Source organism: Arvicanthis niloticus, chromosome 2 (genome assembly GCF_011762505.2).
Source record: "Arvicanthis niloticus isolate mArvNil1 chromosome 2, mArvNil1.pat.X, whole genome shotgun sequence".
Classification (NCBI taxonomy): Eukaryota; Metazoa; Chordata; class Mammalia; order Rodentia; family Muridae; genus Arvicanthis; species Arvicanthis niloticus.
In genome coordinates this window covers 15994102-16021292 of record NC_047659.1, presented here as the reverse complement: position 1 = coordinate 16021292, position 27191 = coordinate 15994102, and the positions used below count along the sequence as shown (strand labels likewise).

The following is a 27191-nucleotide window of genomic DNA, read 5'->3' as shown; positions in this document are numbered from 1 at the left end:
ACACTAAGACTCAGTAATATGAAAGTCTTCAGATGTACAAAAGACTCAAGAAGAACACCACAGCAATGTTCACTTAGCCAACAAACACATGAAAAGATCATTTGGTGGAGAGAAAAAAATTAATACCACAACGGTGGGCCTCTGTAAACCTATTTGTATGGTAAAATAAAAACGTATAGCCCTGTTTCCTATGCATGCAGTTACTCTCTGACCAAACACCCTACCAGATATCTACTGAAGAAACTAAAACTTACATATATACATATGCATGAATATTTTCAGCAGCTTTATTTATGATTACCCCATTTTTAAAAAAAGATCTACATATCCTTCATCAGACAAGCACATACCAAGTTCATGCTCATAAAATGGGATACTACCCATCAATAAAAAGAAACTACTGATTCTTACCCAACAAAATAGATTATCACCAGTATTTTATGATTCTGAATGGATCTAGTAAGACATTCTGATAGAGGCACAGCTATATCAGATGAGTAGATTTCCAGGACTTTGTTGCCCAAAGGAAGTATGAAGGGAATAGAGTTGACAATTATGATTGTCATAGTGAACATGTATTTGCTTCTTTAAAAACTGTGGAGCTGAGGGAAGCTATCTCAGTTGGTAAAGTACTTGCCTTCAACCCCTAGAACACTTTAAAGTCAGATGTAGCATCTCATACTTATAATCCCAGCAATGGAGAGGTATAGAAGGAGGTCTCTGGGGCTCACTGCCCAGCCAGCATAGCCTGATCAGCAAGTCTCAGCTCCCAGAGAGATCCTGTCTCAGAAAGCAAGGTAGTCCAGGTATAGTGGTGTGGGCTGATCTTTGTGAATTCCAGTAAACACACACACACACAGACACACACACACACACACACACACACACACACACATCCATCATAGAACTATTTGCTGAAAGTGGTAAGTTGTGTGATGTAAATCACAACCCAATTAGGCTGACTTTAAATTTTTTTAAGAACTGACAGTTGCTGGCTATTCACACCAGCTGGTGGACTCCCTTTGTAAACTTTGTAAACCCTTTTAAGGCAGGAAAGTGGCCAGGCCTCCACCTAAGGAGCTCCAGCAGATAGGCTTCTCCTCCAGACTTCTCCAACTGTCATAACAATAACACGAATTTCCAACCTGTCTGTCACAAAGATCATATCCAGTTATCACAAAGGTCATCTCTGACTCCTCAATAGGACCTTTGCCAGATTATGCTAATCTCAGGTAAAAAATCTGAACAGGAAAACCCACCAATCTCTGTGCTTCCCACAGAAATCCACCAGTCCCTGAACATGAAAACCTACCAATCCCTGAGCTCCCCAAACTCAAAAGACTTGAAATCCCACCAGTTTTCACCCTGGAAATCTCTGCCCTGCAAGGCTCCGCCCTCTAAGAAATCCTATATGAGCCTTGTCAACTGTTCAGTTCCCTACCGCTTTCACCCCGGAGCCGAAGCAGCAGACCCTGGATTCAGCCGACCCTAGATTCGTCCCCTCCCAATCATTTTTTTTTTATGAGATGTTCTGCCTCAAGAAGCCAAGAAACAAAAAAGAGTGGGACTGAGGCCCCTGAGGACCTCAGCTCAGCTGGGGATACCCTCCCCTGGGAGCTGCAACACTGAAGGAGGAGAAAGAGGAGGAGGAGGGAGGGAGGGGGAGGGAGAGGGGGGGAGGAGGAGGAAGAACAGCAAAGCTGGAGTTGTTACACTGTAGCACTCCAGCTCAGCCAGGGATCTCTTCCCTCCCGGCTGCAACACCTCTGCTGAGGAGGCTTCCTCTCAGAGCTGAGGCTCCTGGGCTCCTGGGCTCCTGGGCTCCTGGGCTCCTGGGCTCCTGGGCTCCTGGGCTCCTGGGCTCCTGGGCTCCTGGGCTCCTGGGCTCCTGGGCTCCTGGGCTCCTGGGCTCCTGGGCTCCTGGGCTCCTGGGCTCCTGGGCTCCTGGGCCCCAGGTTACTTTTTCATCTGAGCAGAAACTTCAACACAAGTATTTTTAAAATTATTTTTAGGTTTATTTGTTTTTATTTATCTTATTTTATTTTATTTTATTATTTTGTTTTTGTGTGGGTATTTTTACCTGCATGTATGTCTGTGCATCACGTGCATGTAGTATCTTAAAAGGCCAGAAGAGGGCGCTGAATCCCCCAGAACTGAAGTTACACACAGGTGTGAGCCACCATGTAGATGCCAAAAGTCAAATCAAACACAGGTCCTGTCCAAGAGTAGCCAGTACTCTTAACCACCTCCTTAGGCTTGGCACCAGAAGTATCCCAAACACGGAACAACTTGCCTGGAGCTGTTATCATAGCTCATGGGAGTAGGAAATGGCATAGCCACTTAAAAAAAAAAAAAAAAAATTTGTTTTCTAGGAAGTTAACACAGGTCTACCACAATGCCAGGCAGCTCCACTCCTTCCTGTATATCTAAGAGAAGGAAAAGCAAGCATCCAGCAGGCTTTTCAATGAATGTGAGTCGCATTGCTGCTCATGGCACACGAAAACAGGCAATGGCCTGAGTGTGGGTTTATGTAAACTATTGTAGCCTATATTTCTTTATTATTCAGTCGCAAATTAACAAACTCGGGATTCACAAAAGAATGTGAGACTCTAAATGAATTACAGTGAATGAAAAGAAACCAGAGGCAGGAAGATAGATGAGTTCATTCATGAACATTGTAGAGAGAGTGGGCCTGGAGGAGGGAGCCTGGTTGCAGAAACACCTCAGGGGCAGCTGCTGGGGTGAAGAGGCTGCCTGTTCCTTGATCTTGGTGAGATGCATAGAATGTCAAAACTCTTTAGACTGTCCATCCAAAATACATACATTCTCTTACCTTAAGTTTTGATTTAATGAAGTTAAAAAGAAGAGGCCTTAGAAATTAGAGCAGATTTCAGTATTGAGCTTTGGGGCCAGCTGATTTCTTGTAATTTATAAACTTAGGCAACAGGTAACTTTGGAGCAGGACAGCTCTTGATTTCTGTAGCTGCCCAGACCATTTACTCATGAGTTGACATTCTTGTCTCTGTTAGCTTTTCTGCCCTTATATAGAAAGGGAGGGGAAGGCTGCCACTGTTGGTGCCTCCTACTTTGCTAGTGTCTATGAAACTTGCAATATACTATTTTCCTGACGGTGTGCATTGTTCCCTGGCTGTGGTCTTCACAGGAGAAATACAGCAAGAGTATTCTATCCTTATTGATCTAAGGTCAGCTTACAGGCCCTGTTCCTCTCAAGCCCTGGCCGGAGCCTCTTAATGCCATGTTCTTCCAGAAGCCAAGATTCCCCCAGCCTCTGGCGATGTCCTGAGAGCACCTTTGTTCTATGGGCAATCCTAGCCATGCACAGCAACAGCATGCTGCACTGCAGGACTGAATCCTCCTCCAGATCTGATCCTTTAGGTGTGTTTGCATGTGTTAGCACTGTCTAGTGGACTGGTGACTGACTTGGGAGGCATTCACCGGGTCCAGGTTTTACGATTAAAACACCACTCTTCTCCATGAGGTCACAGGCTGGTTGGTTAGATGAGCAAGTGGATAGCAGGGTGGTTCATTTTGTCCCGATTTCTCTGGTTGCAGCCCACCCTCATGCTGTCCATGGTAGCATACTCCAGCACATACTCATTCACAGTCCTATGATGGTGTCCCATCTTCCTCTGTGTGGAGTTAGAGTGCCATGTATAGCTCTTTAGGGTATCTTGTGACCCTCCTGCCCACCTTTATTTTGTATCAGCAGCTTTGCTTCTGTCCATGGGAGTTCCAGGCATTTCAATCAAAGCATCTCTAGTAGGTAAATCTGTGGCTAATTTAGAAATGAACATCTTTTCATCCTTTATTTGTTCAAAGGCTTTTGGATGTGTGCTCAGTGTGTTGGGGATACAGGGACTTAAAACCAAACCAGAAGCAGCAGTGACTGTCCTGCCAGCAGAGGGTGGGGCTGAGTGCTGGTGCTACCCAGGGCTTGATGAACTTGGGAAGGGCATCACAGTCCAGGACAGCCAGAGGAAACCTGTGAGAAGACTAAGAAGCAGAAGGACCAGAGTAGTGTGGTCATGGGCACAAATTTGACTTCAAGTGGGGCAGTGGGAAATGAACTAAGAATCCAGTGACATGCTGAGTTCCATGCTATGGTGTATCACAAACTACGGGGATCTGCTTTTCACTATTTCTCAGCTTCTCAAAATCTGGCCAAAGCTTCCTTTCCTCTGTCCCACATCTGCCAATACAGGGCTTGAGTTTGAGGGACAGTTTGCATGAACTGTGTCACTCTATCTGCTCTTAAGGAATTGTCTCTGTGCTGCACTGGGCTGCCCACCTCCAGTGTCCACTCCATTTGTGCATTCCATGAAGGAAGCAAAGGAGCATCATGATCCAGTGGACCTTGGCCACTGTGTGTGTGTATGATTTGTCAACAATTGAGGACTTTATGGGGCTTCATTAACGATGCTGGGGCAGGAGCACTGTGGGACATCAGAAGAGCCCTCAGCAGTAAACCACAGCGCTGAGCTTTGGAACGCAGTAAATGTTTAAGAGACTTCCTTCCTTTCATTACTGAATTTTACTTCACTTTTATACCAGTAAAGAGTTGTATTTTATTGGTTGAAATTTCTTGATTCCGTTTTCTCCAGGTCTGTTTAAAGCTACATTTTATCTTTGAGGATGTTTGGCTCGCCATAGAGGAAGTGCTGCCAGCGAATTCAATTAACTGGCAGAGCTCACAGATATTGTACATGGGTTTCTTTTTTTTCCTCCTTTTTCACAACTGCGACATAAACACAGCTGGGTTTAATATTTGTTGTAACAAAGATTTAACTTGAATCATTTTACTCCGGGTAATTAATGCTTGGAATGTGGGTTCCTCTGCTTGGTTTGTAATCCTCTGCGTTTTCCTGCTCACGCTATCTAGATAATGAAGTGTGCTCCTCCAGGTCTTTGCCCTGCCTTAAAACTGCTTAATATTTGGCCGTTCCCACCAGAGAGCAGATGCTTTTCTTTGCAAGAATTGAATTTCTGTCAGCTCTTTTATGCATCATGCGTTTGGAACTGTAAGTGGATCAAGTTGTTCATCACAGCAGGGACACTGTGAAACACATCTATTATACACACTTCCCACCCCCACCCTGCTTCCTGGTTTTTTTTTTCCCCTCCCCTGAGGAGATGGAGATACCCAGATCCCCTTGGGAGATATCTCACTCTGTGTGGATATACTCATGTGATCAACCATGGATCCGGCCTGGCTGCCTCCCTAAGCGTGGAAATCCATATCCCTCCAGCCCAGTCTTGTTGCTGAGACAGACTCCTCTTTTATCTTGGTAAACACCAAGCACTTCATTAACTTCCAAATACATACCAAGTTTGGGTCACTAAATAAATCCACTAAGCCCAGCATAATGAGTGACAGAAATTCCCAGTAATTGATGCACTAGAAAATGTTTATTGTGAACCTATGGCTTTCATGCTATAGAGTTGGGCTAACATAGAAGAAAGCCACCATCTATAGGCACCTAATGTATGCCTGTCACTGTGCTAGAGGCTTTGAAAGTCTTGACACTTGATCTGTGTAACAATTTTATCAAAAAAAAGTGAAAGTACTTTATCATCTTGTTATTTAAAAAGAAAAAGAAAGGCGGTTAAACACCCACCTATAGGCATCTAGATAGTAACTAGCAGCCATGGTAGAATTTGAACTCAGATCTGTGTAAACAACAGTGTATATCCATAGACTCTGACAGATTTACTAAACATACATTTCTTGGTTGACCATTCAAGGCGTTGGTTTTCGGTTGCTTTGTTCTGAGACAGTCTTGCTGTACAGTATCAGCTGGCCTTAAACTTACTTTGTTACCCAAGTTGCTTGCTAACTCTTGAATTAAAAATGATTCTCCTGCCTCAGCCTCCTAAGTTCTGGAACTAAGCTATGCACCTACACCTAACTTGAAGGCACTAATTTACGGGTTTTGTTTGTTTGTCTACACACTAACATTGTTCATTTCTACTATCTATTCTTTACCAAGTCTCAAGGCCAATGACATTTCTGAATATCTTTGTGTCCATCTAAATCAGAACCTGTGGTAGCAATTGAAATTAATTTTTCTTTTTTTCTCAGAGCTCAGTGCAAGTGCACCCTGGTTTCTCAAAGCAAGTCATCATGTTCTTTTGCTATTTTGTACATTTCGAGTCCTAGAATCTGCAGTGAGCTGATGATAGAAATTCCCAGATGTGTGTGGTTTAGTTTGTCAATTCACCACAGCATCGCAAAGCATGTCTTAGGGATGCTCCTACAATGCAAGGCCCCCCTTGGGCCTCAGACCGTGAGGGCAGGGGTGAATTGAGGCGTGCTTTCAGTAGGTGTCACTTAGTTTGCAGGTATTGCCGGGGCACAGTCACTGGTCTGCCAGAGAAATGCTTACATATCCAAGTTGTTTCTGTGAACTCATAAGACAGATTTTACTTTTGAAGAAACTCATCAGTCTTTCAACAAACATCTCTAACTGAACTTGAGCCTTCCTCTAAGCACTTTCCTTAGGGCTCAGCAGGAGTGTCCTGGGTCATGAGATGTCCACGAACATCTTACTTTTGTTTCCTAGGCTGTTTGTTGTTGAATGATTTTAGAAAGTGATAGAGGTTATGGTTCCTTGTTTTTTTATTTTTTTTTAAGTGTCTAACTTTACTTTTGAAAGCACCTCTGCTTTTTTCAAAGGTAACTTACATTTTTATTTTGTGTGTTCTGTTTGCAAGCGAATGCTTCTTCGTTTATTCATGTTGACAACTGAAAAGCCTTGGACCTAATTAAAAGAATTTCCATGAGCACCTTTACTGAACCATTTCATTACGCAGCACTGCACAGATTGCATTGTGAAGCATGGTGATGGTTTAAATCTGACCTTTAATCCTGGACTGCCAGGAGTTTTAAGAGGAGACCTGCATTGAAAATATTCCCCCCAAAGCATGCATATGCTGGTACATATTTGGTTGGAAATAATCTTTTTATTGAGCGACCACCTACTAATATAAATACATGCCACTTTGAGCTCAGACCCTGTAATCTATAGTTGTTAGGATTTCCTAGCTGCACTGTGTGTGTGTGTGTGTGTGTGTGTGTGTGTGTGTGTAGTATTAAAGCTGAATTGTTTTATAAAGAAAGCAAAGATGATTTTACTTACTCTAGACCAAAAAGGGTGGGGGTAGGGGGAGATTGGAGCAGGTGGATTATACAGGAGAGTAGGTGTGAGCACTTCAGCCACTGTGTGTGCTTCTCTCAGTGGGAGGGGCTGGAATGTATGAGCACATGATAGACCCTTTCTGAACCCTCTTTGGTAACTAGTGAAAGTAGGACTCTTTTGGTTTTGTTTTTAAATTATACTTTTTACTCCAAGAGTAACATTGTAAGGATTTGAAAGTTTTTCAGGGATGCTAACCAGAACCATTATGGCATAGTAGAGTAAGCCTTCACATGATGAAAATGGGTCCTTTTGTCTGACAAAAGGCTGGTTAGATTTAGGACATTGCCTTTAACTCTCTGACTTACATGTAGCCCATGAGTTGTCAAGAGAGGAGGAGGAACAGAGATCAGGGTCCCCAGGGTCATCACCTGCACCAGCACAGAGCTCTGCATAACTAGCAGAGCCCTACACTCCCCCCCCCCCCCCCAGAAAACTAAGATTTTTGTGGGGAAAATGGGATGCAGAAGAAGCAATTAAACTAAACTGAGGTCAAGGTCCAACCATGTTCTCAAGAAAGAAATAGAAAAGCAGGGAATGAGCAGAAGCAGTAATGGAGATATATTAGGTTGGGAGAAAGTAAGCCGGTGTCATGGACGAGTGCATTTTGCTGTCCCAAGAAACCCTGGAAACAGTGAAGGTTAACTGGCTGGCACAGACTGTGAGCTAGAGCATACCCAGGCTTGACTTTGGTTTCCGACTACCACTGGACCATCTACTGGGTCTCAGTTTCCTTGTCTGTGTAGTGGGGATAACCGGGCCTACCTCGCCCAGCTTTTCTGAAGGCTTCATTCAATGCTGGGCATGGGTATAGAAACACTTGCTCTGTCATTTACTAACTAGTAGGGTGTTCCTGTTTCTTTCTCTTGATGAGTTCACAGTTCTTTCAAAAGTTATCACTGAAAAGAGAGTCCTATGAGATTACCCTCATACCTAGACTTTCTGCTTCAAATTTGAGACAAGAGCTAACAAAGGCATAGAGATTAACTGGGCTGAGGAGATGGCTCAGTGGTAAAGTGTTTGTCATGCAAGTCTGAACACCTGAGTTAGGATCCCCAGCAACCACTTAAAAGAATCCAGAAACAACAGCATACCTGGAATTCCAGAGCTGGCAAAGCAGAGACAGGAGGATCCCTGAGACTTAGGGGCCATCCAGTCTAGCCAAACAGGTTCAATAAAAGACTGCTCAAAAATAAGGTATATGGGTTGGGGAGAGCGTTCAGCAGATTACAGTGTTTGCTTCACAAATACAAGGACCAGAGTTTGTATCCCACAAGATCCACATAAAATCCAGGAGGGCTTGGTGGCCCACTTGTAATCTCAGGGTGCAGGTAGTGGAGATGAAATCCCCAAAGAAAGCTAGCTAATGAGACTAAACAAATCCATGAGTTCTAGATTCAACAAGAGACCTTGCTTTGAGGAATAAGGTAGAAAGTGATCAGTGAAGACACCCCCACGTATATACACCAAAAAGGGGGTACAGGATGATAAAGGGGCACCCAGCATTGGTCTCTGACCTCAGTCAGTAAGTGCACTCACCAATAAACAAATAGACTAGACCATTTTCTTACTGCTAATGGCAAGAAGACAAAGTGAGCTAGTATTTTTCCATCTCTGCAGAGGAGAAAACAAGTCACTTTGCCCTCTGAATCCAGCCATGCCCCAGGGATTTTGGAACAAAGTCTAATGTCTAGTTTATTCAAGAAAGGAAGACAAGCAATTTGCTTGGGGGGATAATATGACTCTCTGTCTCTTCTTATATTTAAGGGGTCAAATTAGCAAACACTGAACTCCACAATTCATACACCCAGCAGTTAGTACAAGTCTGTGCGGGGCTCCTGCACAGACTGGCTTGAGCCAGACTTGAGAACTGTGTTTATAGTTAGGTGATGTGCCCACCCTACAGGTGGTCTTGGTCCTACTGGACAGTCTGTTAGAGCACACAGGCCTGAATTGCTGTTGTCAAATTCATCATTACTCATGGCCATGTGGTGGTGGAGAGGGTACAGTAGATCCATGTCAAGAGAACCTTGGTCTACTCTGAGGTATCAGAATGAGGATATAGCATTTGAACAGGGCCCTGTGTCATCCAATATGGTATCCGCTAGTCACAGATGGCCATTTAAATTCAACTTGAATAAAGTAAAATACAGCCTTCAGTTTCTCAGTCATACCAGCCACATTTCAATCGCTCTGAGCAATCTGCTTTTACATAGCACCGGGCAGTGGGGACTAGAGATCAGTGAGTAACCATGGGGGTGATGGAACCTCATCTGAATGGCAGAGGTCCGGGCCTTGTTAGGACTCCTCAGAGCAATAACAAAAGGTTCGAAATATGGTAAGACGTCAGCACTGGTAGCAAAAGGTGATGAAGAATATCTTGCATATGACATTTCATAGTATCATCAGAACTCTCCCACCCCCAAGCCACAAGTTGCAACCAAGTGAAGAGATATACATGTTGTTGAGTGTTACTGGGTATTGCAAGGTTTATCCACCTCTTTCATAGGATAAAGATATGTAATCTGCTATTATATAAAGACCTAAAGGAAGTTGGTTGTGATAGCACATGTCTTTAATCCCAGCATTGGAGTGGGGGTGGGAGGACAAGGGCAGATTTCTGTGAGTTTGAGGCCTACCTGGTGGTCTATATAGTTAGTTCCAGGACAGACAGGGCTACATAGAGAAATAAATAAATAAATAAATAAATAAATAAGCTAAATAATGAAATGATGGATAAGCTGTGGAACTCCCTTTTAAACCAGTAGTGAGTTCCTTTCTACTGGTTGCTAGGAACTGGGTTAAAAGGCCCAGGAGCCCAGCCTCGTTCACTCATGGTATAGCTCCAACCCAGCACCTCTTCTCTGCTTGGTGATTAGCAAAGAGGAGGCTTGTGAGCCCCCAAGAATGAGCAACAGGGCTTCATAGGGGGCCTCACAGATGTTTGAAGGCTCTAAAAATTTTATTATTGCGGATTTGGCTATAGGTTTCAATAAAGAATATTAGTAATAGGACGTAAAGGATCTGAAGTTCAACTGGTGAAGAAAGCAGGAAGCCAGGTCACCAATCCCAGGCCTTACGTAGCTGAGCAGATTGCACCCCTGTGCTGCAGCCTGAGGAGTCAGTGGGAGTGGAGGAGCTGGTGAAATTAAGAGATGAGAGAGAGAGAGAGAGAGAGAGAGAGAGAGAGAGAGAGAGAGAGAGAGAGAGAGAGAGAGAGAGACACTAATGACCCAGCATAGAGGCACAGTACAGAAGTAGGCTGAAGGAGGGTAATGCCACCTGTGCAGGTCTACCTACAGTGACTGACCGCTGCCTGTGTTCCCTCCCATTCACTCAGTATGCAGCCATGTGTTTGCCTTGCTGCTGAGTTAAATCTCATTCAATGGATGGGTATCAGCCTGTTTACTAGCCCCCATCCCAACCTCATGGTCCTTTCCAGCTGAGATCAGGTCCTAATCCTGAGGGATGTGGTCCAGCTCATGTGATTGATTGTAAAAGCGTTTTCAAGCATGTTCACTTTCATTCAGCAGGAAGTGCTGTACTTGGGGGCTCTGGGGCTCGAAAAAGATGTGGTAGACTGCAGCTCATGGCGGAATCACCTACATGGTCCACATGACAGCTTAATGGTCAAAAGAGGTATCACAGATGGGGGAACATCTGGATAACTTCTTTCCCTTACCCCAAGGCAGTGGCTAATTTGACTATTAAAGAAAAATACTTCACTCTATTTCTTTATAATGAAAATAACATGCATTTTTATGAGAGATAATCAAAAGAATCAATTTTATAAAACAGAAAGTACCTTTACAGAGTTAATGGTTGGTACGTGACACTTCTGGCTTTTACTCCACACGTATATATTACATGAGTTAATAAATGATTCATGCTGTACACACTGTTCTACAATTTGAGTCCCATCTTCCCCTATTTGACAGTGTTTGGGGAACGTCTTTTCATGATGCTTTGGAATTCTGCCATTCCTGAGTATACAGCACTGTTCGTGGATCCTGGTGATACAGATCCAGACAGTCTTTCAAAGAGTGAATGGGTGTCCACAGCAAGACAGGCACAGACAAAAGTCAAGTCTGTGAGCATGCTCTGGACTGAAGTGATTTCATATCAGTTAGTATAGTGTCAAGCAGGACAGCCAGTCCAACCTGGTCTAAGCAGCCCAGCTATTCCAAAGGTGGTAATGGGAAGGGCCCAGGTGCCAGAGGATTTGCCCCAGGATAAAGTCATTATATTTGGTTATTTACAAGATTACCAGGACAGCAGTGAGTAGGTGGCATTGAGAAGAAGGTAAAAGCAGACAGCCCACCCAGATAATGAATTGAGCTGCACCTCACAGGGCCAAGGTCGTGTGCACTGGAAGGTGAGGGCAGGTTCAGGGTGGTGCTGATGAGATGTCAGAGTAGCTGTGAGCAGGGATGAAGAGGCAGAGTCTGGCCTGGGGCCCAGGAGCTGGCTTGATGGTGCCGCAGTGCCCAAAATGGATCGCAGAGGAGGAAGGCTACTGCAGAGAGGAACTGTTGAGTGCAGTCTTGTGCCCTCTTCCCTTTGTTTTCGGTCTTCCTCCTGTGACAACTGATTAAAGGAGGAAGCCATCCTCACTGACACTTGTACCACCCCAAATTACCCCTGACAAGCCCCTATGTAGTGATATGACCAGCACCCCAGGAGCACTCAGGGCAAGTTCAGCTTTAGATGTATGATGGCGGGTGATTTAAGCCTTCCATTTTCTTCCTTTGCTTTTATTTAAGAGACAGAATGCAATTCTGAGCCATTAGATACACATAGACTTGCAGTTTCAAAGTTTGAAGTGCTGGCAGGTCAAGACAAAAGCTTCTCCATGATGCGGGATGAGCGAGGTCTTCAGAAGTCTTGGCCTAGGTGCTCACAGGGTGTCAGGAGCCCGGGACCACTTGGCTAGCTTCAGACCAGCAGGGGCTGACAGGAAGGAGCTCACTTGTGTTTGCTCAGTTACCATCAGCGACTCCTTCTTTGTGTAAGATGGTAATGAGGCCATTAGGAGAGGCTCACCTGAAGTGCAGCTTGTGAATCCAAGGTAATTAAACACCTCCTGAATGAAAGGGAAAGGCCAGGGAAGGTTAAGTGAGGAATAATCCGCAGCACAGGTGGCCCAAGGCCTTTGAGGAGCCAGAAGAAGAGTGACAGTGGCAGGCACCATTTCAAAGGAAGGAAATGTCACCCTAGTCCTCAAGAGGGACAGGGTTCTTATTATTTGGGGGGTTGGGAGTAGGTAATTTTTTTTTAACATTTTAGTAAATCATGGTTTTTTTTTTAATACTTACATCTCAAGTTGAAAATCCATGGCAGAACCTTCCTAGAGGTCAAGGGTCCAAGGGGTGCACATCACTCCTCAGGGGCCCTCGGTACTGTGGCCTTTGAGTCTGTGGTCACAGAAAGGGAAGCACAGCAGAGGACTACATGCTTGTGCACAACACACACAGGCACACGTACACATGCACGGGTGATACGACAGATGTTCAATTACTTTCCAATGAAGACTGTATTCTGTCAGCCCTCAGTTTATAGAAGTAGAGTGGCTGACCCCTGAATGCTTGTTCCTGTCCCTTCTGACCTTGATGTAGCCCAAGCAGATGACCCTTCTCTCTAGCAGCCTCACCGGAGAGTTCCCTGTACTCGGGTACAGGCCCTTTCAGCTGGTCTTCACCACACAGCAGTTTCTGCCATTCAGGTCTTGCCTCCAAACCTCTGCTGTCTCTAGACCATGACTCTGTATAATAGCTATGAGGATTCATTATTACAAAGCAGAAACTGGTAAATAAAGTGTGTATGCAGTAGAATATGTTCAACCACAGAAAGGAATGAAGACTTCTTATGTAGCACCATAGAGAAAACTGAGCATTGTGACACATTAAAAAATCTGGTCACGTGAGCTACCGACTGGTCCTGTAGTTCCATGTACTCGACTTATGCAGGATGGGTTGGGCAGGTGCCTGGTTGTCTAGGACTAGGGTAGGGACATAAGGTTTCTTCTGGAAGTGGTGAAAATGTTGTAGAATTGGATGGTTTTGATTGTTGTACAACCTTACATTTATACCACCAAACTATATTCTCTAATGAGTGCATTTAGAGATTTGTGAAATATACCACAGCAATTCCTCATGCTGAGGACACCTTTTTTTTTTTTTTCTCGTCAAACTGACCCCTCCTGGAATTGCCTGAGGCTCTCTGGGTGCCAGGCTCAGCCATCTGTCCCTGTGTGACCTGCTCTCACACTGTCTTCTTTCATGTTTCACCAGATCTCCTCCCTGAAGAACAGGCTAAAGAAGGTCTCCACAGCCACCGGCGACGGGGTGGCCCGAGCCTTCCTCAAGGCCCAGGCTGCTTTCTTTGGCAGCTACCGGAATGCACTGAAAATTGAGCCAGTAAGTAGCCTCTTGGCATGTAACAACATCTGTGTTTGATTAGGGACCAAGAAGCCACCTCTGGATATGAGAAATCCTTGGTTCACCTTGAGGAGGTTTTGTGCATGTATGTGTGTATATGTGTGTGATGGAGGGTCTGGGTTAAAGCACAGGTGAAGGAGTTTTACATGAACTCCTCCCTCTTACAGTCAAGGGAAGACATAAGGGTGCCCCTGTACCGTGTTAAATGCTATGCCACTCCGTTCATGGTTGTCCAGTTCTCATAAAGGCTCATAGGTCAACTATGAGATAGTGACAATCAAGTCCACATTTCAGATAAGCACACCAAGGCTTCAAGGAAGAGAAATGATTTACCAACAGTACCAAAGCTCATGGTTTTGCCCTGTGCTTCGCTACCCCTTGTCTTTTTAAGGGTCCCTTCTTCCTAGGAATTCACATTTTGGTGACTCCCTATATATAGTCATGATTTAAATGAGCTCAACATAGTAAGGACTGAGTGATGATGTTACCTAAGTGCCTAGCCCTGCCGCTCACCTGAGCCTGGTTGATCATCCATTTCCCTTGCCTGCCCTGTGAGGTCATGTTGAATAGTTACAAAGAGGTCAGGTCTTTCCTGAAACCAAAGGCAGCTCCACCACTTTTTACTGCTTCCACTTGAAGCTTCCCACTGATGTCTCTCTACTCAGCCTACCTTTGCCTTCTGACTGAGCAGAATGCATGTGTAGCCCAGGCAGACTGTGTGTGAGAGACCAACTGTGGTCATACTGATCCAGGTCAACATAATAGGTCTTTCTAATGACTATCAACTTAAAACAAGTTCCCATGTCCTGCTTGTCTGGAAGGGAGCTGGCCTCAACTCTGACATGATCTTAGGCCCAGATAAACCAATCAAGTTTTGAAAGTTGGTGTAATTAAAGGATAATATTGTCCTCACCCCTCTCAAAAAGGAGAATGGGAGAGCTGGCCCAGTTCTTTCCCAGGCCTGGTGGGACCCAGAAAGCTGGACACATTTTCACCCTGGTATTTGCCTTATGGTTGTCACATACATGTCTAGAATCCAGAGTTTATTGAGTCCAGTGCATAGTACTGGATCTGAGCTGGACACTCTCGCCTCCAGAAGAGGAATCGCTGGTTGCCCCTGACTGATAGGCTCTGGGTTAAAGCACTGAAACCCAGGGATTTAAACCTGCCTCGGGGCTTCTTAGCTGCATAAAACTAGAAAAAGTCACCCTGTGTGGTTAAACTTTACTTTCCTGCAAAAGTGGATATAATATACCTTGCTGCTTCTCCCTTCTGGTTCTTGTTAGCCTCAAACAGCCCTGAAATGTGTCTGAGAAAAGGTGAGATCTGATGAATAAGGCTTGAAAGACTAGAACAGGTGCTGTACCCTGTCACACGTATGGGCTGTTAAGCATACCAAAGCTTGTGGTCTTGAGGTGGAGATGGGCTGAGACAGATTGGGCAGAGGCTTGGCTGCTGTTGTAGGAGTGTGCACTTTACTCTGTAGGAGCATAAAGTTCAGCATGGAGATAGGATACTGCTGATGGCAGGGTTGAATGTTAAGACAGTGATAGGCTACACCAGAATGTTCCATGGTGGAAAAAGAGGCTTGGCCTAGTAATAGATGAAATAGAGTAGACAATGTCAAAGTGGCTCCAGAGACTGGGAGGCTGAGAGAGGATGGTAACAGGAAAGCCTGATGCCATGGTATTCATACCAGGGGGATTTGTGTGGAAATGAATTGGCACAGACTAAATGTTCATGCAGTATGCACTTGTGAAATGCCCATATATCTCTGTAGCCCCACATGATGCATACTACATAGACATTAAAGCATCATCTGGAACGAATGACAGGTTTGGCTATAGATGCAGCTTGTTTTCTTGAATCTAAGTTGTCATTTGGTCATAAGAGACATCTTTGCTGTAAGTATTATGGAGAAGAGAGTGCAACATCAGTTAGATGATTCGTGTTTCAGTGGAGAGAAGTTTTTATCTTAGAATCCATGGGCTGTGGCAGGCCTGTCACACTTTCACTTGCATTCATCTGTGCAAGGATGGCTTCTGTCTGTAAAAGAGGGACACCAGAAGGCCTGAGGTTTCCCAATTAAGCATTGTGCCAACAGTGGTCACCGTGTTACCTACGTGATTTTTAAACCATAAATTTAATTCTAGCAGTTTCTCCTCATTGAAAAATGGGATAGTACAGTACCTCATGCAAGACTGTTTACAGTGGCTGCCAAGCACACATGAGTGTGAGAAGCAGCTGTGAGGTGGGGAGAGTGAATGGCGTGTTAGGTGATGATCTGGGGCGTGGGGCCAGCAGTGCAGTGGGATGGGAATGCTTCCCCAGGACTACTAAGCGGTCTGCTTAGAAAATTGCACCAGTTAGTGCTCAGAAGACGGCTCAGCAGTTAAAAATGTATGCTGTTCTTGCAGAGGATCCGAGTTGTTCCCAGCACCCACATTAGGAGACTCATAACAACCTGTAACTCCAGCCCCCAAAAAACCGGTCCTTCTTCTAGCCTCCATGAGCCACAGTATTCAAGCACATAGACACACCCACATACACTCATGATGAGAGAGAGAGAGAGAGAGAGAGAGAGAGAGAGAGAGAGAGAGAGAGAGAGAGAGAGATTGGGATGTAGCTCAGTGGTAGAGAGCCTGCATGGTATACACACAAGGCTCTGAGTTCTATCCATTGCACTAAGAGAATAAAATAAGATAGCACCTGCTCTTGGGTTAAAGTGTTTAAAGAAAACGAAATGAGAAGCACCCTGGTCCCCTAATCTAGAGTTGAAGTGGTGTCAGCAGGCCTCCATCCTATTTTTTGTCTTTGATTTGCTTCTGGTTCATTTTGCTTGGGTCTTGGGTTTTAATTTTGTTTTGGTTTCTTCTGTTGGGCAGTTGAGCTATCCTTGACAAAGCAACCCATAGTCCTACTTACTAGTCTGTTTTTGCCATTAGTATGAGTAAGCACTTTCACATCAGATAAAATCTCTTATCGAATGTTATTGAGGACAGCCTGGTTGTGGACCACAGTTACCCGGGAGGCTTCCAGAGGGTAAATATGTAAGCCCACTGACAGGTTTTTATCTAGTACCTGTGATCTGAAACCGGGGCCAAGGCCCACTCATTACCCTGATGCTGGTCTTATTGGCTGTTGCAGACTTTCCCTAATTTTAAGCCATACTTATGAGAACATCTTTTTCTATCTTGATATGTAGTTTGGATGATCTTTCTTCCTTCCTTCCTTTCTTTCTTTCTTTCTTTCTTTCTTCCTATTAGAATATTTTTAACCTTTTTTTATTAATTCTTTGTGAATTTCACATCGTGTAGTCCAGTTTCATTCATCCCTCCATTCCTCCATATCTGCCTTTTGCCCTTGCAACCTCCCTGCCTAAAGAAAAAAACAAAACCAAAACAACATCTTTCAGTGGAAGCTGCCATGTATCGCACAGTATATACCCTTTTATCTACACTTCTTTGCTTTCGAATGTTCTTTGCAATGAGCCATTGGTCTGGTTTGAGGTCTCTGGCTTCTGCCACATTGCCAATACTGGATTGTCACTGAGACTCCACAGATATCCTGTTGATGCCCTGTGTCGTGGAGATCCTTCACCCTTGGTGCTGAAGGACTGGCCCCTTCAAAAGCTCCAGCAGTTCATAGATGGAGTAGATGTTGAGGTGGGCCAACTCAAAGCTCTAGATCTGAGCCTGGGTGGTAGCCGAGTTGGTCAGCCTGCCAGCTCTCCTACACCCACACCACCAGGGCCAGCTCTCCTGCTTTGCCCAAGCAAGGAATGGAGCCAGCTCTCCTGTTCTTGAGAACTATGGTATAGGTTATGTTCTCCTGTTCTCATGCTCTCCAAGCCAGCTTACCTGCATCCTCTACCAGGACCAGCACTACTGTACTGCCCACGACAGGTGTGGCACTCACTCTCCCTAGTGCTACAACCAGTGAGAGCTGGGACCAGCTCTCCCACACTGCCCAGTTGAGGGACAGGGCCAGCTCTAGTCAACCCTCAGAATCAACATGGCCCCAGGCAGCAGCCCAGACAGACCCCTGCTGTTGCAGGTTCATGGACCCAGACATGGCCCTCAGCAGCAGTACAGGCTGGGATTTCACCGTGGCCTCAGGTGGCAGTGCAGGCTACTCACATCAGACTATTCTTCACCACCCTTGCCTCTCCAGTTTCTCCTTTCTTCATAATGCACAAAGCTTCTCTCACCCATCACTCAACTACCTTCTTGCTGGCTTCTACAGCACCCTGCCCATTGAGGGCAAGACGTAGCCTGTGGTATCTGGGATGATTTTTCTTAAGCACTTTCTCTAGCCCAGATTTACCTAGGTCAAAGGATCCAAGAATGTTTCAAGCTTTGGTGCTGAGGGAAGGAAGAAATGAGTTGTGGTATGCAGAGCAGAACCAGAGAGTCTGAGGGGAAGAGCAGGAGGCTGAGTAGAGAGTACCTGCAGAGAGGAGGGCCCTGAGCAGCCTGGGAGTCACTGCCCACCCCTCTGCCACACTTGCCATTACTACTTGTGCTGTGTTGCTGTCTAAATGACAATGGTGTCTTCCCACCCAGACCAGTGCTGTGTTGTGGTAGGAAACTGGTGACCTCAAACCACTTGCATTGGTCTGAAAGCTGCTTCAGTCTGTTCTGCTCCTAGGCAGCTATGACTTAGGCCTCTTTCAGACCTCGGAGCCTCAGTTTCTTTTCTTTTTTTCATTGTCATACATTTTTTTATTGTATTACCCTTTCATCATATTGCTTACATAAAAATCTTTCAAATTTGCTTTCTTTTTTTTTTCTTTTTTTAATTAGATATTATATTTACATTTCAAATTTTATCTCTTTATCCCATTCCCTCCACCACCCAGGAACCTCCTATCCCATCCCCCCTCCTCATGCTTCTATAAGGATGTGCCCCCCACTCCCCACTCCCCATCCCCACCGTTGAATTCTCCCCCACTCAGTGTTCAGCCTTCATGGGACCAAGGATCTCCTCTCCCACCTATGCCTGACAAGACCATCCTCCCTTATATGTACAGCTGAAGTCATGGGTGCCTCCCTTTGTGCTCCCAGGCTGGTGGCTTAGACCTTGGGGAGCTCTGGTTGGTTGGTATTATTGCTCTCCTCATGGGGCCACAAACCCTTTCAGCTCCTTCAGTCTTCTCTCTAACTTCTCCACTGGGAAACCCTTGATCAGATCAGTGGTTAGCTGTGAACATCGTCCTTTGAATGCATCAGACTCTGGCAGACCTCTAAGGAGACAGCTATATTAGGAGCCTCAGTTTCTTTCCATGTGAGCCTGACCCTTACAGGATTGTCATGAAACTTGGATAAGCCTAGCCCAGGGCCTGTCTGCCAGCCCTGGAACAGCAGCCTGTCTCCTGTTCCTGGCTAGGATTCCTCTCTAGCCAGAAGTATTTGGGATGCAGCTCCTGCAGGGCCAGTTGATCCCTGCCTGCCTATGTAGAAGACTGGCCTGAAAGGCTCCTGCCCATGGCTTAGAACTCACTTGAGGGCTTTTGTGGGGTTTTTATTTGTTTATTTTACTTTGTTTTGTTTTTCCTTTTCTGGAAACATTCAGAGTGCCTTTGAGCTTTGTTTTACCCATGTCCAAAGGAAAGGGAAGGGCCTTCTTGCTGAGGCTTTTCTATTCTGAGCCTAGCCTGGGCTAGGTGGGTCTTTTCAGGGCCAGATGTTTCAAAGGGACTTCCTATAGTCAGAAAGTGAAAATGAGAGAATAATTTTCTATCCCTCCTCAGTGGCTCCTACAAATCAGGGCATGGTTCACCTTCAGGTGGCTTCCCAGCCATGGTATTTCCTTTTTACCTGACCTTTGTCTTGTCCATTTACAGATGGGGCAGAGGCTCTACTTGGCAATGACTTCCCAGAATGTAGGAGAGCCAAGAGGAGACTCCAAGACAAGGTTCCTCCCATTGCACTCCCCTGCCTGTCTTTGTTCTAGCTCTCACGAGTTCCATCCTAATAATTCTGTTTCTTTCGCCAAGCACAGGCCATGGCACAGAGTGTAGGTGTTAGCCAGTGTATTTGGGGCCAATGGACAGAAGATGGGTGTAAGAAATGAGGGGGTAGGGGAGTGTGGGATGCAGAGGTTGGCCCAGGCCTGTGTTCTGTGTACGTGCATCGCTCCTTATCCTGTCTGGAGGCTCTGGAGATAGCTTTTCCCTGGAAGAGGGGAGGTGTTTTCAAATCACAGGGGCATGTGACCCACTTTTCAGTTACCTGGAAAAAATCAGTGGCAAAGCCCATGGCATTTAACAGTGCTGCCCAAGCCAACTTGTTCTTCTCACTTAAATGACAGAACCACAAGCAGCCAGGAAGCCCCATTCGAAGAACCCCTTTATCCATGTCAAGCACAGCACAGGCTCCAGCTCATTTATTTAGGCCTTTCTTGCTCTCTGACACGCCTCCTGGTAGTTGCCAGGCAACTCTGGGAGCAGCAGTGTGTGTTGGGGATTAACTAGTTAGGGCTGGGGTCCTTTTTGGCAAGAAGGGGATAAAAGACAAATGATTTTAATTGCTAGGCCAAGGGTCCATTATCTGCTTGGTAGAAGAGTACAACTTTCACAGGGTGTGGATAACAGTGTGGTTCTTGAGTTTGCCTTGAATGCCCCCCTTTCTCTCTCCTAGGGAGAAGGCATGCTTTTTAAAAAGAATATTCTACCGTGCTCCTTTGTTTAAAATGATATCATCAGGAAATCTGAGCAAGACTGATCCACCCCCTTTGAAACGCACTGGCCTGTTTTGACGAACTCTTGTAGTTTAAGCTTTCATTTGATCTTCTGTGCAGTCTCTTAACTCCTCCTCTACATGGAGTTGCCTTGAAGCAGTGCATATGAGGATACATCTCCTCTATCTGGCCATGTGGGTCCTGGAAATGTCTACTCAAAGAGTAGAACCTAGGCACATTGGCACCTGGGGAAATGGCCTGTTCTGTGTTGTGGCTGTGGAAACACAGCTTGGTGGGACATTACGGGTACTCTGATTTAGTTAGCCAGTGTGATCCTCTCAGGCCTGCCTTCCCTGAAGTGACAGGAGCCCAACACTGCCCTTAGTGCTAGGGTGAATGCTATAAACAAGCTGTATGAACACATGGCACCCGTCTTAGTCAGTTGGTTCTAGGTGCAACTGAAGAACACTCATGTCGTTCACCTTACATCCCTTGGGTTTGTACATGATTTTGCCGAGTCATATTTATCCACCTAAAACCTCTCAAAGGCACAGAAGTTAAGATAAAGGCAAATTGATAGCTTGGCTTTCAAGCATGAATGCACCAGGCTGTGTTGCAGCAGGTCAGAACTGCACCACACGTATCAGAATTCTGCTTAAGTAACATTGTTCATCTCCTGAGCTTGCAAAGAGAAACCCATGTTTATGTTTACATTTGGAGAGATGAAAAATAGGAAATTATTCTTAAATAAAAAAATTAAGGCATCACCTCAACTCCCCAAAGTGTGTGTGTGTGTGTGTGTGTGTGTGTGTGTGTGTGTGTGTGTCTGGGTATATGTGTATATGCACTTTATGAATATATTACATTTACTTGTTTCCCACTATACAAAGGGTATCCAGAGCTCAACAGATTAAAGTTCAAAGTCTGTTTGTCCCAGATTGAATGTGACATCTTATACATTTTACACTGTATGTCAGTAAGCCATGGCCATTATTGCCCTGGCTATATGCCCCTGCTGGGATGTTAAGTTGTTCTCACCTTTCAGTATGTTAGTTAATAATCTGCCAACATCTCAGTGAATAAAGCTTTGGGATGCTCTTACCCCTAAGCCTTTTGGGTAAAAGAAACTCAGGTATGTGCAGGAGCCTGACTGGGGGGGGGGGGGCCCACCTTGTCCCAGTGTGGGGAAAAGGCCATTTTCAGCTGATTCGCATGAGAGAGGCTCAGAGTAGACACACCAAACACCCTTGATGGGCTGTGGTATACAAAGGATTCCTAGAGCTCTGATAGGGCAGTGACTGATTGCCCACGTTTCCATCTTGAACCCAAAAGGACTTGGGAAGCCTTAAGATACTACACTCAGCACAGATGAGAAACAGGGAAACCAAGAGACTAGAATGGGTACGTGTGACCAAGCATAGGCCCTGTGACTCTCTACACATCATACAAGTGGGGAACCCTGGAATGGACCTGAACACTGTCTTGACTGTTTGTTTTCAGTTATGGAAAATACAAGCTTTGTTGTTGAGACCATTGCCAGTTGCACAGCTCAGGTGTGGCTGTACTCACAGGGCTGCACAGACCCCACCCCTGGAAGTTCTCACAACTTCCCATCACTGTCAACTGATCCTGAAAGTTCATTACCAGTAACTTTCTGTCTCTGTCTCTGTCTCCTGCAGTACTTGGTAACCTTTAATCTACCATCTATCTATGTTTCCCACTGATGTTTTTCTAGAAGTAGAATAGCACTGTGTTTGTCCTTCTTTGTCTGGCTTATTTCATGTGACATACATTCAAAGTTCATCCAATTTGCAATAGATATCAAAATGCCATTTTTTCAAGACTAATAGTCTGTACATGAACAAACCCCATTGTGTTTTCCCTTTATCTGTTGGCTATTCACAAATTCTTTCTACAAACCTGGGCTTCATAAGGGTGAGTTGTCTCACCTCTTGGCTCCTGTGATTACAGCATGTGTACAACATGATGCCTGGGGTGGAGGCGCTTTGCCTTGTGGTAATGCAGATTTTAACATTTTGTTTCCTTCAAGGGGCTAAAATGGACTTTATACAGACAGGCAGATGCTCCTCTACTGAGCCACACCCTATCCCTGTGAACTACCAAATTGTTTTCTTCACAGAACCCATGCTGTTGTTACATGCTTAGCAGTAACTTTATGAAGCCCAGATTTGGGGAAGGCTTGTGAAAAAGCTATCTTGTTTTCCCACTTGTGGGCAAGCAGTCTGGGAATTACAGCCAGAACCACCAGCCTGAGCTAAGGAGGTGTGCTGAGAACAAGGGTTCAGAGCAGACTGCACAGGGCTCCCTCTCTCTTTCTCTCTCTGCCTCTCCTGCCTCTATCTGAACTACTGGTCATCTGAATTCAAGATCATGTCCTGAGAATGGATCAGGGAATGACGCTTCCAGCACTGGGCTCTTGGAGCCATCACATCAGCTCTGTGACTCCAGGGTGCTGAGGAGGTCACAGCAGGAGGGGGAATGTTATGTGTATAAAACACCCACACAGTGTCGTGCTAATAAAGATACTGGCTAAAAGTTGGCCTTTCCTGGACGGCAGGGAGGCAAAGTGGGAAGATGAGAGAAAGGGGCTGCTACGTTCTAGAACACTGGCATCTGTGTGCAAGAGGGCACCTGTCGCCTAGTCAGAGCACAGAGCTTACAGCCATCCTGTCTTCACTTTTGAGCTAGCAGAGGAAATACATCTTTTATCTCATATACTGTGTGCTAGAATTGAATGGAATCTCACATTAAATGGTTTCCTTTAATAAGCATTTGCTATTTGTTCATCTGTGTTGTTGCTGCCAGAACTTACAGGTAGGTGTTGTTCAAGATGAAGATATTTATTAGAGTCAGTTTTTAAAATATATTAAAGAAAATATAATTGGAACTTTTCTTCTGTTTCATAAGAGAGATTTTGCCATTGAGAAAAGTGATGGTGGTTCACCAAATGAGCCACAGCACAGACACTGGCACAGCTCCGGAGGCTTTGTACCTCAGACTCACAGCAAGTGCCAGATGAGTTGAGAGCTGTTGTTCCAGAAGTAGACTGCCCAGTTGGAAAAAGTAAGCCCCTACGTGTGAGAAGATGTGAAAAAGGGAAATATAACAGCCTGTTACAGGTTGTCTCAGCGGAACACTGGTCCCTGGCTCGGTTTCATTTGATAATCCTGCCTCCTCTCTTGTGTTGTTCCTTTAGAATGAGTTTAACAGGCCTGGTGTCCCTCACATAGCATCAGTACATATTCAGCCAGTGATTGTTAGTGAGCAGATGAGTGCCTAATGCCTGCTTTCTATGCTTGGAGTGGTGGTCATGTTTTAGTGTAGTCACTTAGGTTTTTTTTTGTTTTTTTTTTTAATGTAGCCAGGTGGTGGTGGCTCATGCCTTTAATCTCAGCATTCAGGAGGCAGAGGCAGGTGGATCTCTGAATTTGAGGCCAGCCTAGACTACATACTGAGTTCCAGGACAGCCAAGGCTATACAGAGAAAACCTGTCTTGAAACAAACATACAAACAAGAAAAAAAAGTGTTACCTACAACCTTGACTCCAGGGTTGGCTGTGACAGCAGTAAATATGTCTTTGTTGGAAGTAGAAGCAACTATAGGTGGTTACGGTTACCATGTTTAAATCAAACAGTTTCAGTATATGGGCTTTTGCCTTTTCAATGAGAACCTGAAAAGGAAATCTTTCTGATTCATTTCCAATGGTAACACCTAACCGTCTGGAGCCGCCTGTGACGCTGCCTGCATAGCCAGGCTGTGAGCTTCTCAAGTGTAGGACAGCATACCATTCTTTCCTACACCTGCATACAGTAGAGGACTATAATGTCCATGGAGCCATGGTGTTTGTGGTAATTATGATAAATAGAGGATAAAATGGTAGATTTCCTTTCCCTCCCTGCTGCTGGGCTTCTGAGCATATTGGCTTTCTAGGGGGCAGGTTGTTGGATACATTCTGCAGTAGATAATGACACTACAGTCTGTCACCACCTCCCAGGAGGAACTAGAGACCTGGACAGGAAGGCATGACGTGTCATGTTTGCACAAGTGTCTCTGACACAGAGCCTCCTCAACACCTAAGACATTCTCATCAGCTGTCCTTTGAATGAATGAATGAATGATCCTAGCTCTTATAATCTCACTTTTTGTTTGGGACCTGCAAAGCAGTTTTGTTAAATAGATCATTAAGACTTACAGTCTTGAGGAAAATAAAAGACTAGAGTGTTTATTCTGATGGGGCTTTTTACATAAGACAGTCCCTTTGTTGTTTTTCAGCCCCCATACAGAGAGTTGGATAGCCCCATTTTACTGACAAGAAACCGAGGCTGGGAAACATGGTGTCACATTTGTTTTTAGAATGGCAGAACTGGGATCCAGTTCCTCCATCTGCCTCATTGTGGGGCCATGCACCTTGCCCTGCACACGCTCCACAGTGGGGATGACCATATGGTCTATGTTACATACAGTGTGGGGGCCTTTCTGAAGAAAACTGAGTTGGTTTTCCTCTAAGGAGTTAGTTCCTCTAATCTGTGCAAATGTTTCTTGACAAATACAGGTTAAAATAACACCATTTATAAACTATTCTGCAAAGGGGAAATGTCAAAATTTTATATATCTTTTTAAAAAACATTCCCTTAATAAATAATTTTAATTGCCTAATATTTTGTTGTTTAAATATTTGATATTTATAGCGATAATTGGATGAATAAGTAAAACAGGAGTTTGAATGCAGCCTTCCTCCTCTATTCCTGGGCTGACACCTAGTGGTGGTGAGCCTTCTCACGGCAGCTTTAGCCCACGTTTTTCATGACTGTGTTCAGCTAATTTTAGGATTTTTTAAAAATTAATTATTCTCATCATAATAAAAGTAACTGCATTCATAAAAGATTGATTTATTAAGGATACCTATAACAATACTTTTTATTTTAATTTGTAAGTTAAAATTTTAAGTCAATTATCAAACCTTGATAGTAGAAAATTCTACAAGCATTTGAATATTTAGAAATGTGTGATCTTCTGATGACCCTGACCAGCTAACCACCCTGTCCCACACAAAGGCTGGCATGCTGTGACACATCAGACTCAGTCACCATTCTTAAGGACACTGCAAAGGAGGAGACAGGAAATGAGCAGAGAGCTGTGGTCAGAGGAGTGGAGTATTGTGGGAGGTGGCAGGGATTTTCATGGCTGTTGGGGACAGGGGCACCGGGTAGCTTCCCAGGGAAGGTGGCACCTGGATGGGAATCCCTGGGAGCAGGAAGGAAGCAGCACATGCAGAGTAGGGGCCTGGAAGGAGCATGGCACAGACAGGAAGGAATGTGACTGGGATGAAGATGGGTGGCTGGCTCCCAGCCTGTGAGATGGCCAAGAAAGAATGTAGTCCATGATCCAGCACTTCCAACACAGCACTCCTTGGAGACCTGAAGGTTAGTATGGTTTTTTTGGTTTGGGTTTTGGGTTTTGGGTTTGGGGGGGAGGGGGGGTTGAGACAGGGTTTCTCTGTGTAGTCCTGGCTGTCCTGGAACTCACTCTGTAGACCAGGCTGGCCTCGAACTCAGAAATCCGCCTGCCTCTGCCTCCCAAGTGCTGGGATTAAAGGTGTGTACCACCACTGCCCGGTGGTTGGTAGGTTTTTAATCCCACAGACTTTGGAATGTTCAAGACACCTACTGCAACTGTTTACAGTGTATGTTTACAGTGCACCTTACAGAAGCCTGCAGCTTAGAGAAGAACAATAAAAGGTTAACGCTGCCTAGCCCAGTGCTTTTCAGAAGCCCTTCCCTAGCCCTCTATTAATATCCTGCCCGGCTCTTACTCCTCGTGGCAGTTTGGGGAAAACGATGTGGTTGGTGTGGACTGTGGAATTAGGAAACCAGCTGTGTTCCTCCTATTCCAGTCCTGACTGTGAAGCTCGGAAAAAGACAAGCTCATTCTTCTTCCAAAGCGTTTGTTGTCTGATCAGACAGAGTTTGGGCCAACAGGTGGTATTGAAACCCAATTCCCAGCTATCACTGGGCTTTCATAGCTTGGAGCCATAGGCTGCCAGTTGTTCCCTGGGTCCAGTAACTTAGTTGTCATGTCCAGGACAACAGAAAGGAGTAATAATACAAGGAAATGGCTGAACACATTACAGAGGAGCTGAGACTCAAAGTGGCAGGGGGGCCACTGCAATGGCTATGATGCTGCTCCCAAGGCTGAGGACCAGTTGACTGGATTAAAGCATGTGATTTGGATGGGACCCCCAGAAGCAGGATTAGGATGATATAGCACCTGCAGAAGCAAGGAGAGACCTGACATAGTGGTCTGGGTGCCAGAGGGGGCTGGATCACACAAGGACAAGCCATTGCTGGGCAGCCTGCCTACACTAGTAACGAGAGTGGAGTGGCAGTGTGCAAGCTTCCCCTTCCTGTGCGTCCCCCTCCATGTCTCACTGATGCTTCATTTGGGCCGAACCAGGTGGGCAGCAGGCCCTGTTAAATGGCAGATTGGCCATGTCTCTGTAAGGCAGAGCAGGAGTGTAGGAATGAGTCTCAACCAGATAGTTGGCTATTTATGAAACCCTCTTCCTTACCAGTTAGTACATGGTGAATAACATAATGAAGCCCCTTGGGTTTTCAGTAGACTTGATGCAAATCTGGACTCTATCTTTTCTAGCTGTGTGGATCCAGACAAGTAATCATACCTTCCTGAACCCTGTTTTTTCAATTATAAATCAAGGAAAAGTACCTTCATGTGGCTGGCCTCAAATTATCTATGTCTGCTTGTTCCTACCATATTATGAAACACGAGGGAGATATCTAAAACTTCGTGGGGCTGACCCAGTGCTAAACAGAATGTCAGA

At 45.1% G+C, this 27191-nt stretch overlaps 1 protein-coding gene across 7 annotated transcripts in view; it reads left to right on the top strand.

Annotated features, from left to right (window-relative positions):
• Nucleotides 1-27191, top strand: part of Dennd1a (DENN domain containing 1A) — a 463938-nt gene that overhangs the window by 307833 nt on the left and 128914 nt on the right. For all 7 annotated transcript variants that reach the window (XM_076928664.1, XM_076928662.1, XM_034495130.2 and 4 more), the window contains one exon: nt 13505-13630. In XM_076928664.1, the coding sequence (XP_076784779.1) occupies nt 13505-13630 (126 nt within the window). The remainder of the gene's footprint in view (nt 1-13504; nt 13631-27191) is intronic.